The following is a 14,494-nucleotide window of genomic DNA, read 5'->3' on the forward strand; positions in this document are numbered from 1 at the left end:
GTTTCAAAGTTTTACTGACCTTCAAAGTAGTCACCAGCATTGTGTATAACCTGTTGCCAGCTATGTGGAAGTCGTAGGATACTCTTAGCAGTGCCAGTTGTGTTGACAGATCGAGTGGCGTGGTCTGTTGCCCAATGAATTTATAGCAGTTCTGAAGTGAATGCCGTGAAGTGTTTCCTTCAGTTTATAAATAGAGTTGAAATTATGAGGGCTTAAGTCAGGAGAGTGTAGTAGGTGGTACAGCACTTAGCAGCCCCATCAGTCAAGCAAATCAGTAACAGCTTGCACTGTATGTGCATGAACATTTTCCTGCAAAATGATGGTTAGGTCCTTCAGAAAATGTCATCACTTTTGTCTCTACACTGTTCATTTTCGGAACATAACCTACGACCAGCTTAGAGACAGAAGTGATGACACTCTCTGCAGGACCTGACCATCATATTGCAGGAAAATGTTCAAGCACGTACAGTGCAAGCTGTTACTGATTTGTTTGACTGGTGGGGCTGCTAAGTTCTGTACCACCTACTGCACTCACCTGACTTAAGCCCTCATAAGTTCAACTCAATTTCTAAACTGAAGGAAACACTTCACGGCATTCGCTTCAGAACTGCTACACATTCGTTGGGCAGTATACCGCGTGGCTCAAACTGTCAATACAACTGGCACTGCTAAGAGTATCCTACAACTTACACATTGCTGGCAGTGAGTTTCGCACAATGCTGGTGACTACTTTGAAGGTCAGTAAAACTTTGAAATATGTATCTATTTTGTATGAGTTGTAAATAAATAGTTGCCACTATTAAAGTTCCAACCCTTGTACTTTCAGTTTACCAGTTCAAAGATTCAGTTGTACTCACATAGCAAAAATACAAAAACTCACATTACACAGATGTGACAATTATTACACATCATATTTTTCTTTTCAATTATTTTAAGAATAATGAACAAAGAAATTTATGGGCTTCAACTGTAAAACTTAAAAGCATCACTCCAATATTGGAAGTACATTCCTCAAAGCAAATTAATCCTTTCTTTTTTAAAAAGACTAATCTTTTAGTTTGTATTTATATGTAACATATACAATGTCTATCAGCTACAAATGACACTAATTGCCTCTTAAGTAATAGTTTTGAAGGAATAATGAAAGAATCTTTGGATCCACGTAACTAAAACAGATAGATTCATACTTCACGTTTTCCTCCTAATTTATTTTACTGTAAGCATCTTGAAATGTGTTAAGATAACACTTTCTCAATAGATGAAGGATTATGTGGTATGAATGAGAGGCGCAGAGATTCCACTGAGCTTCGCAGCAGACGTGGAGCACATAATCGACGCCGGCAGACTTTTCACTCTCATCAGGGGCCTCTTCTGCCTCCCAGCATTCCTCCTGCATATCCTGCAACTGAATATACAGCTGTCTACAAAGCAGCCAGTGACATCAATACTGATACAGTTGAGGAAAATGCTGAAGAAGAATCACCAAACTGGGTAAGTAAGGTACCTAGTACATAGTATCCACTAATTTTACCCCATACTTTCTTTGAAGTAATACACAGGTAGGAAATACTGGTATATGGAGTGACATATTTCACACAATTCATTTGTTTCTGGATAATTATATTATTTACAGGTCATATATTTTAAAACATCAAAGTCTTTCAGTGTTACACAATCTTGTTAGCTCAGTGTCCTTTACGTATGTTAAACACTCGCCAGGATAGATAAGAGCATTAAAGCACCCCCTTCCAGGACATGGATGTGTGCCAGCTCCTGATCAATCTGTCTCATAGATTAACAATGAGGGCCGGCATGCTGGCCAGTCTGAATGCGGCTTATAGGCACTTTTGCACGTCGACTTAGATAAATATTTGTCTGTTTCCCAGGTTTTGCCTCAGTTGTTTGATGTGCTAACACGCTGAAAAACTATGTCACATTTGACCATGTGATATCACTAGACACAGATAACAGTGGTAATTGGATTCCTCCTCAAGTAGGGGGCAGGGTGGAGCTTGAAGGCAGCAGTAGCTTTAAAATGTCTTTCGGGGTCACAATCCCATTGTAATAATAGCCTAAATACAGGTATTGTTCACTGTGGATGTGATGATGATGATTATGATGATGATGATGATGGTATATGGTTTGTGGGGTGCTCAACTTCATGGTCATCAGTGCCCGTACGAATTCCCAATCTTTTCACTGTCCAGTTTCACCAGTTTCCTCAATGATGATGAAATGATGAGGACAACACAAACACCGAGTGTCTGGGTGAAGAAAATCCCCAACCTAGCTGCGAACAGTACCCAGGACTCGGTGATTCAGAGGCAGCAAAGCTATCCGATAGACCACGAGCTGCGGTCGGTTCACCGTGAAATTACAGAAATATCATGCCAGTCACAAACAGCCATTGGCTGGATATAGTGTACTGGAATGAATGGATGGGCTGTACATATGTTAAATAACCAGTTTCACTACTGATTGAAGTTACTGTTGTTAATCAGCACATCAGTCAGTTCTAGTACACAAAATGCACCAAGGTAAAACTAAATTCAAAGCTTTTTGGGAACATAGCCACTATCTTAGCTAAAAGGAGATGAAATTTAACTGCTTGAGGTTCCTTTGTGGACCTTCTCCTGTTCACAGTAGCCCTTGCTTTCCACTTCAGACTGCCACAGCATGAGGTTTTCATCACCAATTTCTCTCTCTTGATATCAGTGTCAGGCTTGAGTTGACACAACTGATATGTATGTATATGATTATAAGGTTGTTTGTCGAATCTGACTTGCTTTGAAATTGCTGCTTAATGAGCCTACATTTGACTCAAATTTCTTGTGAAAGATGATGATTTATGTTGGAACACACATTCCAAAATGAGATTCTTCCATAAAGTCTTATATATGAGCCTTTGACATGCCAAAGGATTATAGTACTGCACTTTTATTATTGTTATTGCTTCATGTTATAATGAAAATAAGCTCTGTAAGTCAGTAAGTAAATTTGGTATCCTCAACTGACTTCAGTCTCTTCTTCCCTTCCTAGTCTCTCTTTCTCAGTACCTTAAGATGGGGAAATATCAGACACACAGGTTATTTCGGACGGGAACAGTGTATTTCTGTTCTTACCTTGGTATCACTGAATGCAGGCTTTTATTTCACGTGCACATTTTGGGTACCTTAATTATTGTCAAGCATATACGAATACACATTGTTGCAGTTGGAAGTTGAAACAGTGGTGTTTAGCAGGTTACAGTGCAGTGTGCAATTGTGGTTGCTAGTTATCTGTATGCGAATACTTTCAGCATTGTACAAGAAGAGGAAAAATTGGTAAGCCTAATTTGCTTATAGTTTACTTACTTAAATGTTAAGAAGAAAATGTAAATGCAGTTTGTCTCCACATCTCACTTTCACTAGTGACTAGTAAACTATTTTTAGATAACTACAAATATTGAGATAATATCGGACAATGCCACGTACTTACGAAAGGAGGCTTGGTGCTCTTCCAAGGTGATCGTGAAAATCTTGAAAAGGTGGTTTGTTGCTGTAAGATCAGGAAAACTATCGTACTGAAAGACGTCAAGCAAATTCAATGTACCATGTTCAACATTAGAGAATGAAGTTAATAATACAAACCCTCTAGTGATTGGAAGGCCTTCTGCCTTAAGTACTATTGAAGCGAACACACTTGTCTGTGGTATTTTAAGGCCTGCACATTGGGGTTTTCCTTTTACCTCTGATGATGTTTGGTACATAGTGAAAGGATATCGTGATAAATGTGGATGAAGGGAAAATTGCTTGCCTTGTAACACAACAGGGATTGAGTGGTCGCGTTCATTCTTACAGCATCACTCTGCCATATTAAGTGTCCAGCTATCTGAGAACATTAAAAGGCAATGTGCTGAAGCAAGTTAGAGACAGTGAAATCATATTTCCAGAATGTTGGTGAAAAAATGGAAAATATTGATCCCAAAAATGTAATCAATTATGACAAGACCAATCTGTGTGATGACCCTCAGAGGAAGCATATGATAGAAGGGGAACAAAACATCCTGAAAGGAGCTTAGATTCTTCTACTGCAACGTTGCTCTGCACTTAGATTCTTCTGCCACTGGGGATGGAAAACTATTACCTCCCTATGTGGTCTTCAAATTGGAGCATATATGGGACACCTGGCAAGAAGGAGATCCAAAGGAACGTGCTATAACCACAATAAAAGTGGATGGTTTTGTCTGTCTATATTTGAAGACTGGTGTATTACTATTGCAGTGCCTTACCTGAACTCAGTGGATGGGGAGAAAGTTATGATAGGAGACAACCTTTCAAATCACATTTGACTGTGAGTAATTGACAAATGTGAGAAGAATAAAATCTCTTTTATTTTATTGCCACCAAACAGTACTCATATTTTGTGGCCATTAGACATAGGTTTCTTCAGACCTTTAAAAGCTGCTTGGTGGGCAGTGCTTATGCAATGGAAGAAAAGCTCCTGCATTTCATGCAATGGGATTAATTCCATTTGACCCTGAAAGAGTCCTCAAAAAATTACCTGATGGAAGTCATTCTCAAAACAGTTCTGTAGAAGCCTTGTCTTCAAGCTTTGAAGATATGCTTCAGAATGTTCACTATGGAATGAAAAATAACACGAGTGTCCAACAAAAGTGAAAATTAGATGTTTCCCAAGGAAAATCCATTTTATGCATCAATAAGAGAAAGATATATAATGCTGACTCAGTGTCTGAATTGCTTGTGAATAATGATGTAATACCAACTGGTGACAAAAGCAGCAGTGAGGGGAAGCAGTTTTGGAAGTGGAGGCTTTTGTTCTTGTGGATTGTCCACAAATGTTTGGGGGGCAGCAGCAAAATAGGCAGTTTGTTGGAATTGCAACAAATGTGGGCACAAAAGAAGTGGAAGTCAGATTTCTGCATCCATTTCAAGCAGCAAATCTGTATTTATTTTTCCTGTCATTCCAGATGATGATACTGTAGACAAAGGCCAACTTGTAAGAGTGTTGCTGACTCAAAGAGAAGAAAAGGGGGAGTTTTCTTTAACTGAGACCATATTGTAGATTATTATTGATTTGTTGTATGAGTAGTTTGCCTTAATTAATGAAATATTTTGTAAATATGTCTGTGAAAGTTTTCTGAATATGTGTCAAATGTTTATTGAAGATGTGTAGAATATTTTGTAGCCATCTGCAAATAATGTTTTCTAAACACGTAAAACGTGTTTCTAAGTATGTCTATTTTTTAAAAAGGTAGTCACTGTACAAAATTATCCCATTAGATGTAATATAGACCTTTGTGTGTAAATCCAATGAATGTCAGAAATTATCCCATCAAGGGGGTAACATCAGACAGTTTTATTTGTTGGATTCTAACTAATTAAAAATATTTGTGACTGAAGTTCTTTGATCATATTATTCTCCAATGTCATCCAAAATATCTTGCACTTTTTGTCTCAAGAATTTAATATTCTTTATGAAGTTACCTTAAATAAAATGAAAATTCCATCTGATATTACCTCATCTTGCAGTATATGAACAGAAGAAAGGAATCAATCAATGTAATTCCTTAACAAATTGGTCCATCTTCATATATTTATTCTGAGCTTACATACATAAGGGAAACTGGCACCAAAATAAAACTGTAAAGCTAGAAGAATATTGTACAAAGTGATAGCAGTAACTGGCACACAGAGATAGTATCAGAGTCTTTGGAGCTATAGGTTCCTTTATTACATTGTATAAACATAGATGCCTTTCCCAGCAGATTTGTTTGTCCTGCCATGAATGAATTTTTTAAAGTTCATCAAGCAAATATTTCCAACTTACAGAGGAATTCTCAGTGTCTCAAATGAAATTTAAGCACTCACTTCTTTAGGTGTCCTTCCGGAGAGTGCCCATTGTTTCATAAAAAGTTTCTCCCAAACAGTAAATCCTAAATAGTTTTCTTCTAGCTCAACCAACTATTCGCTATACAGTTTTGCAATCCTTACTTTGTAATTTGCCTGAGTGTGCATATCAGAACTGAGTAAATCTCCCTCAACCCTCAGCTGTTCAGTGAATAATGAGTTATTTTCCAACTAATGCCATAATCTTACCTGTTCAATATCCACTGCTGATACAGGCCTTTCCTATGGATTACAGTCTTCACCTCTGCACATCCATGTTGATTCTGTGTGTCTTCCAGTCTCATTTGCCACTTTAGATTAAGCCATAGTGTCAGTGTTTTCTTATCTCTTGGAATCCACCAAAGGATTTTTTATGTGGATTTACATTCCAGTCACTTGGGTATAAGTTCCCTCCTGCTCCAATTCATTTTCAGAACAGTCATTATGTCTTCTACTCCATTCTATTCATTCTGTCTCTCTCGATAATTCAAAACATGCATATCTTCTCTGCTTGCCCTGATACCCTCAGTTCTGGGGTGTTCTTTTTCTTCATTAAAAGTCCATGTCTCACTCCCATTAAGTAATAACTGGTTCCATATATTGATTGTAAGCTTTCCTTTTGAATTACATGGAAGCTTGGTTTTGACAATGGCATTTAATTTAGCACTTTTGATAATGTGATATATAAGGATAGAATTGTTTTTCCCTTTGCTACATTCAGCAATCTATTCATTGAAAATCATAAAATGCTTTTTTAATACACATTAAAAATATGAATTTGTTGTTTAATTTTTCATCTTTAAGTAGTTTTTGCCATTTATTATTGCCTCCATCATCATCAACATACCGGTACATTATCCTGGAGGGGATTTCTTCTTTGCATATAAAAATCACATTATTGTGGTCTCTGCAAATGATAATGTACAACGTGAATTTATTTAGATCCAAATAGTTAACACCATTAGTTTAAAATGTTGTGGACAACGTAATTTTTCTGTAATGGATTGGTTTTTGTAACAGGAATAAATGTTTCTAAACATTCCACTTAGCCTTTCGAATCATGGCTATTGTAGCTGTATGATTACACTGTGAGTTACTGATTATATGTACTAGCATTACATCCTTCCTCTCTGTCAGTATGTTATTAGTACAAGGTTCATCTATGAGAATAGTGTATTCTAAGTCTATAGACTGATACCTATTTTTAATCAGTGTATAGCCAATCCAGTTGCTCCAATAGTCTGATGGCAAAGTCATGCCAGAACCAATTTACGTACTATATCATGTAACATGGGTGCTGTAATACTTGACTTAAGTTAGCATCAGAACAGTAATGCAATTTGTGTAAGTCAGTTTTGCAAACTATTTTCATTTTTGGTGGTGCTTGGTTACAATAGCATTGGAATTATCTTATGCAGCTTAGTATGTAGACATTTAAATAATTTGTTGTAAGCATTTTAATTAACATGTACATAAATAAAAATGGTATTTTTTTCACTTTTTAAACATAAAACACTCTTGAGGGTATGTGGAAGAAACATGAGCATATCATATTTTATGTATTTTTGTTTGTCCGACTTTTTCTCATCCTTGAGGTGCTTTCATTAAGGGCCATTGGAATGAACTGGGTAATTAATCTGTATGGAAACTGCGTGATGTCAGCACGATAAGAACTTTTCCGCCGTAATTGTGAAAATGGATAGATAAGTAACAATTCTGACAGTAGTTCAGAACCATTCATATACTTACTCAGTAACAAATTAATAGTTTGAAAGGTAAAACTTTAGTTAAAGAAGCATCATTAATGAAATCTGTTTTTGGGCTCACACACACACACACACACACACACACACACACACACACACACACCTACACTTACATCTTAACCTCACGAAGACCGAATTATAGTCCCTAACAAAACCATTAATATTGATCTTTAATGGAAATCTACTTCCATACTTACTAATAGATACTATAAGCCCTGGACTGGGAAAGGAATTTCCATTTCTTTTCAGGTGACAGGCACCAAAACACTTATTATACAGGGTATTTCACAATTACTTTTACAGGCTTCGAGGGGTTGTAGAGGAGACTAAGTAGGTAAAATTTAGATAATGAACCCACATCTGGAAATGTATCAGTTGGATGTAAAACATGTTTCAAGATCAGACCACATTCAATTCTCGCATTCAAATCTCCCGTATCACAGTACAAACACAGTAGAGCCAATGAACTCTTACTTGCATGCTGTACAGGAGCCCATGTAAATGACAATGCTTTGAGTACTCATTGTAAGCAGTACTTATTGTTGGGTCCTCCTCTAAGTGATGGAGGACATCCTCTTCAAAATCAAGAGTGAAGCACATCTGTGGAGCACTACATTCAACCTTCCTAGTTGCAGATGTACCAGTTCCTTGCAGCCATTGTTGTAGGTGGACAAAAATGGTACCTGACGCCATAACTACAACAGAGACTGATGACAGTGCCCTCTTCTTGGTTTCTATGTATACCAGGAAGCAGGAGATTTGAAAGTAATTCAAACTTCAAACTTATTTCATAACCAAATGGTACATTTCTAGACATGGGTTCCTTATCAAAACATTATCATTCCCACTACAAGCCCTAGAAGCCCTTAATAGGAATTGTGAAACATCATTTACATCTTTTGCTTTTCAGTGAAGCTTCTGTTTTTAATTCTGAACCAGTTCTTAATTTATTTATTTTTATGTTTGTCAGACTGCTTATCCTACTGTTCTTGTTTCGTTATTAATAAAGATCGTTTTAATTGTGTTATTGAAAAGATGTTTCTTGGCACCTTCATTAATGTATGTATTTTCAAATTTTAAGCTGCTGCCTCAGGTGAAAGAGAAAGCACCAATACAAAGAACTGCAAGTGACCCACATGAGGGGAGTAGAGGTCTGCTGGCAGTGCCTGGCTTGCGACGTAGTGATCTGGGCAGCACACAACGTCTAGAGCTCCTGGTTGGCACCCAGTCAAGGAGAACTGACTGGGCAGATCCAGAGTCCGTGACTCCATCTGATGATATTTCCCCTGACTGTGTATCTCCAACAGCTACACTAATACCCCCACCTTATCGTGCAGCCACAGCAGAACAGTCTACTCTACAAGCCCCTGTTTTAGACAGAACTATGGCTGGTCCACGGTTTTTAACTCCCTCTTTGACTTTAGTAACAGCTCATGATCTAAACAGAAGTGGCAGTATGACTAGCAGCTTAAGAAGTGAAAACATTTGTGAATTAGCAACTGCTATTCAGTCCCCACCAGCACTGTTAACAGAAAAGGCAGTGCATACTCACTTTCAGTCCTCATCAAAAGGTGAACATGCAGATGATAGTCTTTCAAGTGATGCCTCCAGTTTAGAATTAACAAATGTTACACCATTGTTTGTTACACACAGTGAAATTACGGTATCAGTTCCAAGTTCTTCATCCTCATCACACAGTGGAAGAAAATCTCCATCTACCTCCAGACCGGTCATTGTAGGTGAAGTTACTGACAGAATCATTGTAGATTGTGACAGTGTGGACAGTGAAAAGGACAATGTTTGTAAAATAGATATAGACACAAGAGAGTGCAAAGCAGATAAGGAATGTGATGATACGTGTGACCTTTTCCAAGTTTCATTTGAGGTGGATGACAGTGCTACCGAACCAATTTACAGAAGTCTCATTTCAGAAGACAGTAAAAGTGCTGGACACAGCAGTGAACCAAGAACAATATCCAAATGACTTACGCAGTAAACATTCTGGTCAAAAACTTAATTATGTATTTAATACTTTTGTTCATAATAAATTTAGTTCATAGTTTGTTGCTGAAGTTTGATTAATTTCTTTTTAATGGCTAACAGACACATATCATAGTTGATGTGAGTAATAACAGTCACATAGGATGACAATAGTATCTGAGAGAAAATTGAGGTACATAGACTATTCGCTGTTAAAATTAGGTGAAATCAGTACCTGTCATTTCAAAAAGAGAGGTGCATAAAAATAGAGACAACATTAAATAGATGTTCTGCTAAGAAAGAGATTACCAAATTAAACAGCAAGCATATAGTACTCTCTTCTAAAACATGGTTATTTTAGTTTAAAAGAGTACTGAAATAAAAGGATCCTCAAATGTTGCAAAAATGTGTCATATCTTTTTATTTTAACTTTTCCATTTTCTCTTACTTCTAACTATTAAAACTCTCATCATCCATAACTAGCACCTCTTTGTAAATTTCTGACAGTGAGAAACTGCATAAACAATACTTGAAATTTAGTTAAAATCAGAAATATCAGCAGGTTCTCCTACTTCCCAGGTCTGGCACATTGTGCCTGCAATGTTTGAAAGAAATGCTCCAGTACACAGGAACAGACATGGGAACGTAATTAGAACCTGTGACACAGGAGCCAATATGATTTTAGGGACACAAGAATTGTGTCTTCATTAAGTTTTTCATATCTGTGGCAACGGGGTCTCTTCGTTTCTCCATAAAAGTGTCATTAGTAACATTATTTTAATTACAAATCAAGAAAATGACATTTTTATCCTAATTCATGTTTAAAAAGATTTTTGTATGATAATTCAAGTTTCAAAAAGGTTTAGTAATGTTAGTACATCAAATTCAATTTTTGTAAGCATAAAGTTTTTTAAAAAAGGTTTTGTGTTATTTATATCAAAAGTCTAATGCTGTTCAGCTAAAATTATGTTTCATTTATGAAAGGAAAACTGTTCAAAAAACTACACCTGTATAAAATTGTTTATAAAAATATACAATCAATTTTTTGATAAATGATTAGCAGTTGTTAATTGTACAGTGTTGTTTTAATCATAAAAGAGTCTGTATAAAATGTTATGTTGTATAAATTATACAGCATGAATATTTTAATGAATGGTATTAAAAAATATGTTGTGATTGGCATAAACAAATAATTGGTTCAGATCTTTGACAGAGACTCAGAATTTGCTGAAAATGCTTTGGCTGACAGGTATAACCCACACAAAAATCATAGTAATAAAAATTTATCATGAATATTTTTACTATTTAGTTGGTTCCCTCTTAATTTTTTTAATAGTTCTCAACATTTTTATTTACTAAACTAATTCTCGTTACTGACCACATATTAGTCATTTATAAAAATTCAAAACAAAACGGAATGGTAAAACAGTAAGGAGCTTCAACATGTTTGTCATTTTTCATCTGCTACACACTATGTTTTAAAATCATGTCTGCTGCAGATATTCTTTCTGATTTACTATGCCTGCTTAATTGGTGCTACTATAATGTCCTTATATTCCCTTTTTTTTCATTGAATAGTTTTATAAACCATTATATTGTGGTAAAGTCATCACTAACTTCGCATTGTGATGCTAAAAAGTAGTCAGTAACATTGCCTCAAAGGTAGTGATTCTCACAAAAAGTATGGAATGTAGATCTCTAATGTTCATAAAATAGCATTATTTTAGTACAAGCAACTACACTTGTTGCTACACTGTATTGATAGCCAGTGCTAAATATGAGAATCTACAAAGCATCTTTATTGGAAGCTGTATATAATGTCCTAAGTGCAATTAAAATTCAAACTTGTATGACTGGTACTTACACTTAATATTATCTGTGATCTTAAGTCCATGTAGCAAGATGTTTCTGTAACATTTCTACAGTATTTGTGTGGCATTCCTCAACACTAAAATTTCAATGGTGTAGAACTGCAAAAATGTTATGTGGGTTATTAGTAGTTATCTGTTAGTCTAACAACATCTGAAACAAATGCAACTAAATAGTTTTTTCCAGTTTTAATTCTAGAAATATTCTATGAATGAGTAAATTAACAATGTTTTTAAAACTTTATATGTAACATTTTCATATGGACAGACATGTTTTAAGTTGTCTTCAATTATTACACTGCAGATTACAATAGATTTTCATCTATCCTTTGTTCTTTCTACTGCTCCAAACAATGTTGTGGAAAGGACTGTTCACTCAGATGTGAGCTTGGAAATAATTTCATTGCATACCATATATCATTGGTAGAATTGCTTTGAATTTGTATAGCTGAATATTTTTCTAATTATAGAGAAAAAGCAAACACTGATTACTAGTTCGTTGTAGCACAATGATATTTTTTTACCATATGAAAACCGTACATAACACAAAATTTGAACTGTGTGTGTATGGAGGACATCATTACAAACCACAAAACAGTTATTTTGTGCAATAAACACTCAGTCTATCCTAAACATATATTATAAGTTAATGGTACTCTCTGTCACATGCTTCTAGATAATTCTAATGTTAAAATCTATTTCACTTTGTGATGAAGTTTTGAGTATCATTATGCTTCTATCGATAACGTGATGCCATTGAGGGACCTACCATTCAGGAAATAGGAATGTGCAGTTTTGGCCACCAGTTGTTACTTGCTTACCAAATGATTAAATTCATGTAATACCTCTAAATAATCCGCTACCTCTACCACACTATTAACTGAGCTAATTATAACTTTTCTCTCTGTCTATGTCCAGTAGTATCTAATATTTAATGGTAGAATTTTCATGTATGATTTTACCTTTGAAGTGAAGTTAAAGAGAAATGTCAGAAGTACGCATATGATTTGAATTTAATGAGAAAATTATTTGTTAGGAAAAGTAAGTTTGCATTCCTTACACAAGGAATTGATAGTGAATTGAACAGAGTACTGATGACTGTCCTGCTACATAAATATGTTGTCTTAAGGAAATCTGATATATACAGCAACTAATAAAGATGCAAATTTTTGTGAAACAAAGTTAAACATAGGTTTTGCCTTCTTTTTTAAAAAATCAAGAAAAATACTGATGCAGCTATGGCAAATTTAATTTCAAAACCAAAATTATCATGGTGTGCTTAAACTATAGTGCTGACTCAACATTCTGGGAATATTATTTATTTTCAAATCACTGTGATTCTTATTTTTTAATAACAAATATGACGAACAAAAGAAATCAATTTTTTGAGAAAAAAAGTTTGTGACATTGCTGCACATAACATATTTTCTACAACATACACTATAGTTTACTTTGAGTAGTCGAACAGGATTGAGTTTCTAGGCTGACTTGCATCAGATTTCAGACATTTTAATACTTTCTTTGTGTTTCCTGCTTACACCTATGCTGGCCCTGTTTGCAACACAATTCTTATTGCTTAAAATATTTTGTAATACACTACCACATAGACTAATGAAGCAGTGCCATTTGTAAAAATAAGAATAACTTGGTAATTTGCTCCTTTTTTAATGGCATCCTATAATCTATTTCTCTCCTTCCCCTTTCTCATAAAAAGTAATTATTTCATATGGTTAAACATTATGCTAATGGCTTTTCAGTTCCCACTTGAATCTTTTTTATATTGATTTTTCCTTCCAAAGCCTGGAAATCAGTATGGCTGCCTACATGTTTTCTGTATTTATACATGTTCATTATACACACAGACTTAATTTTGTCACTGTTTTCTACATTACATCTGAAGGCTCTGTGAAACTCATTCTTTTGGCATAATTCACTAGTGGGGCCGGAAGTATCACTAATCACAGCTATAGATGGTGATCTGAAGAGAAGTCATTACCTCAGTCAAATAAAATACTGAATATAGAAAAAGCATCCATTCAGAGAAAGTCAGAGAAGATTAAATCATTGGTGAAGATGCATTATTCATGTTGTTCAGTGCTTCCATATTTATATCGTTATCAAGCACAAAACTGAGTTGTAACCTCAGATGTTTTCTCAGTTGTCATAATTTATTAGTTCTTGTTTAGTAAAACAACTTATTAATTAAATGAGAAGATAAACACACTTATAAATTTTCGTGTCTTGGTAAATTGGTGTATATAAATTACTGTTTCTTTTCCAGATAGAGCTCTTACATAGATACATAGGCACAGAAGAATTTGCCCAGCACAGTATAATCAAATGACAGCAGACAATGAATGTTGGACTCCTGAATGTGGTTTTCCGCTCATCAAATAAGAGATAATCCATGTATTCTCTTTCATGACCACACATATTTCTCTTGTTTCAAGGTTGACAGTTTTTTTACTCATCTTTCTGCAATTTTTCCATTTTCTGCTTCCACTTGTACCTATAACTGCATGATTTCCAGGTTTCATTACTTTTTGTCAACTTTTCACATCCATTGTTCTCAATACTTTATGGCTTTCAGAATTTTACATTGTAGCCTGTGGCGCATATACCATACTTCATTTCAGCTTGTAATCGAAATGAATGGGTACTTTGTATTTATACTATGAAAGGATTAGAAGAATGTGGTGAAATGTTTGAATACTTGAATAACTCTATAGTGATACAGCAAAATGTTTCAATTTTGGCTGCTGAATACCTATTCTGAAATATTTTATGTAAACTGAATTTTTGTTATAGTGGCTAAAACATTTAAACTGAAGAGGATGCTAACACTGTACTGCCAGTATTGCAACAAAGGAGGTACATGGTGGAAATATGGCATGATAAATCAGGCAGAATTAAAATGACACAGTAAATGAGATGTAGAATGTAAATTAAATGAAAAAGAAATCAAGCAAGAAAATGAAAAAAAAAACAATAT

At 35.1% G+C, this 14,494-nt stretch overlaps 1 protein-coding gene across 1 annotated transcript in view; it reads left to right on the forward strand.

Annotated features, from left to right (window-relative positions):
* The window catches only part of LOC124593853 (voltage-dependent T-type calcium channel subunit alpha-1H-like), a 452,274-nt gene extending 441,827 nt beyond the window's left edge, over positions 1-10,447 (forward strand). The window contains exons 28-29 of the mRNA XM_047132201.1: positions 1,259-1,491; positions 8,736-10,447. Of these exons, the coding sequence (XP_046988157.1) occupies positions 1,259-1,491; positions 8,736-9,638 (1,136 nt within the window). The 3' untranslated portion in view covers positions 9,639-10,447. The remainder of the gene's footprint in view (positions 1-1,258; positions 1,492-8,735) is intronic.
* The last annotated feature ends 4,047 nt before the right edge of the window (positions 10,448-14,494 follow it).

This window comes from Schistocerca americana, chromosome 2 (genome assembly GCF_021461395.2).
Source record: "Schistocerca americana isolate TAMUIC-IGC-003095 chromosome 2, iqSchAmer2.1, whole genome shotgun sequence".
In the NCBI taxonomy this organism is placed as follows: domain Eukaryota; kingdom Metazoa; phylum Arthropoda; class Insecta; order Orthoptera; family Acrididae; genus Schistocerca; species Schistocerca americana.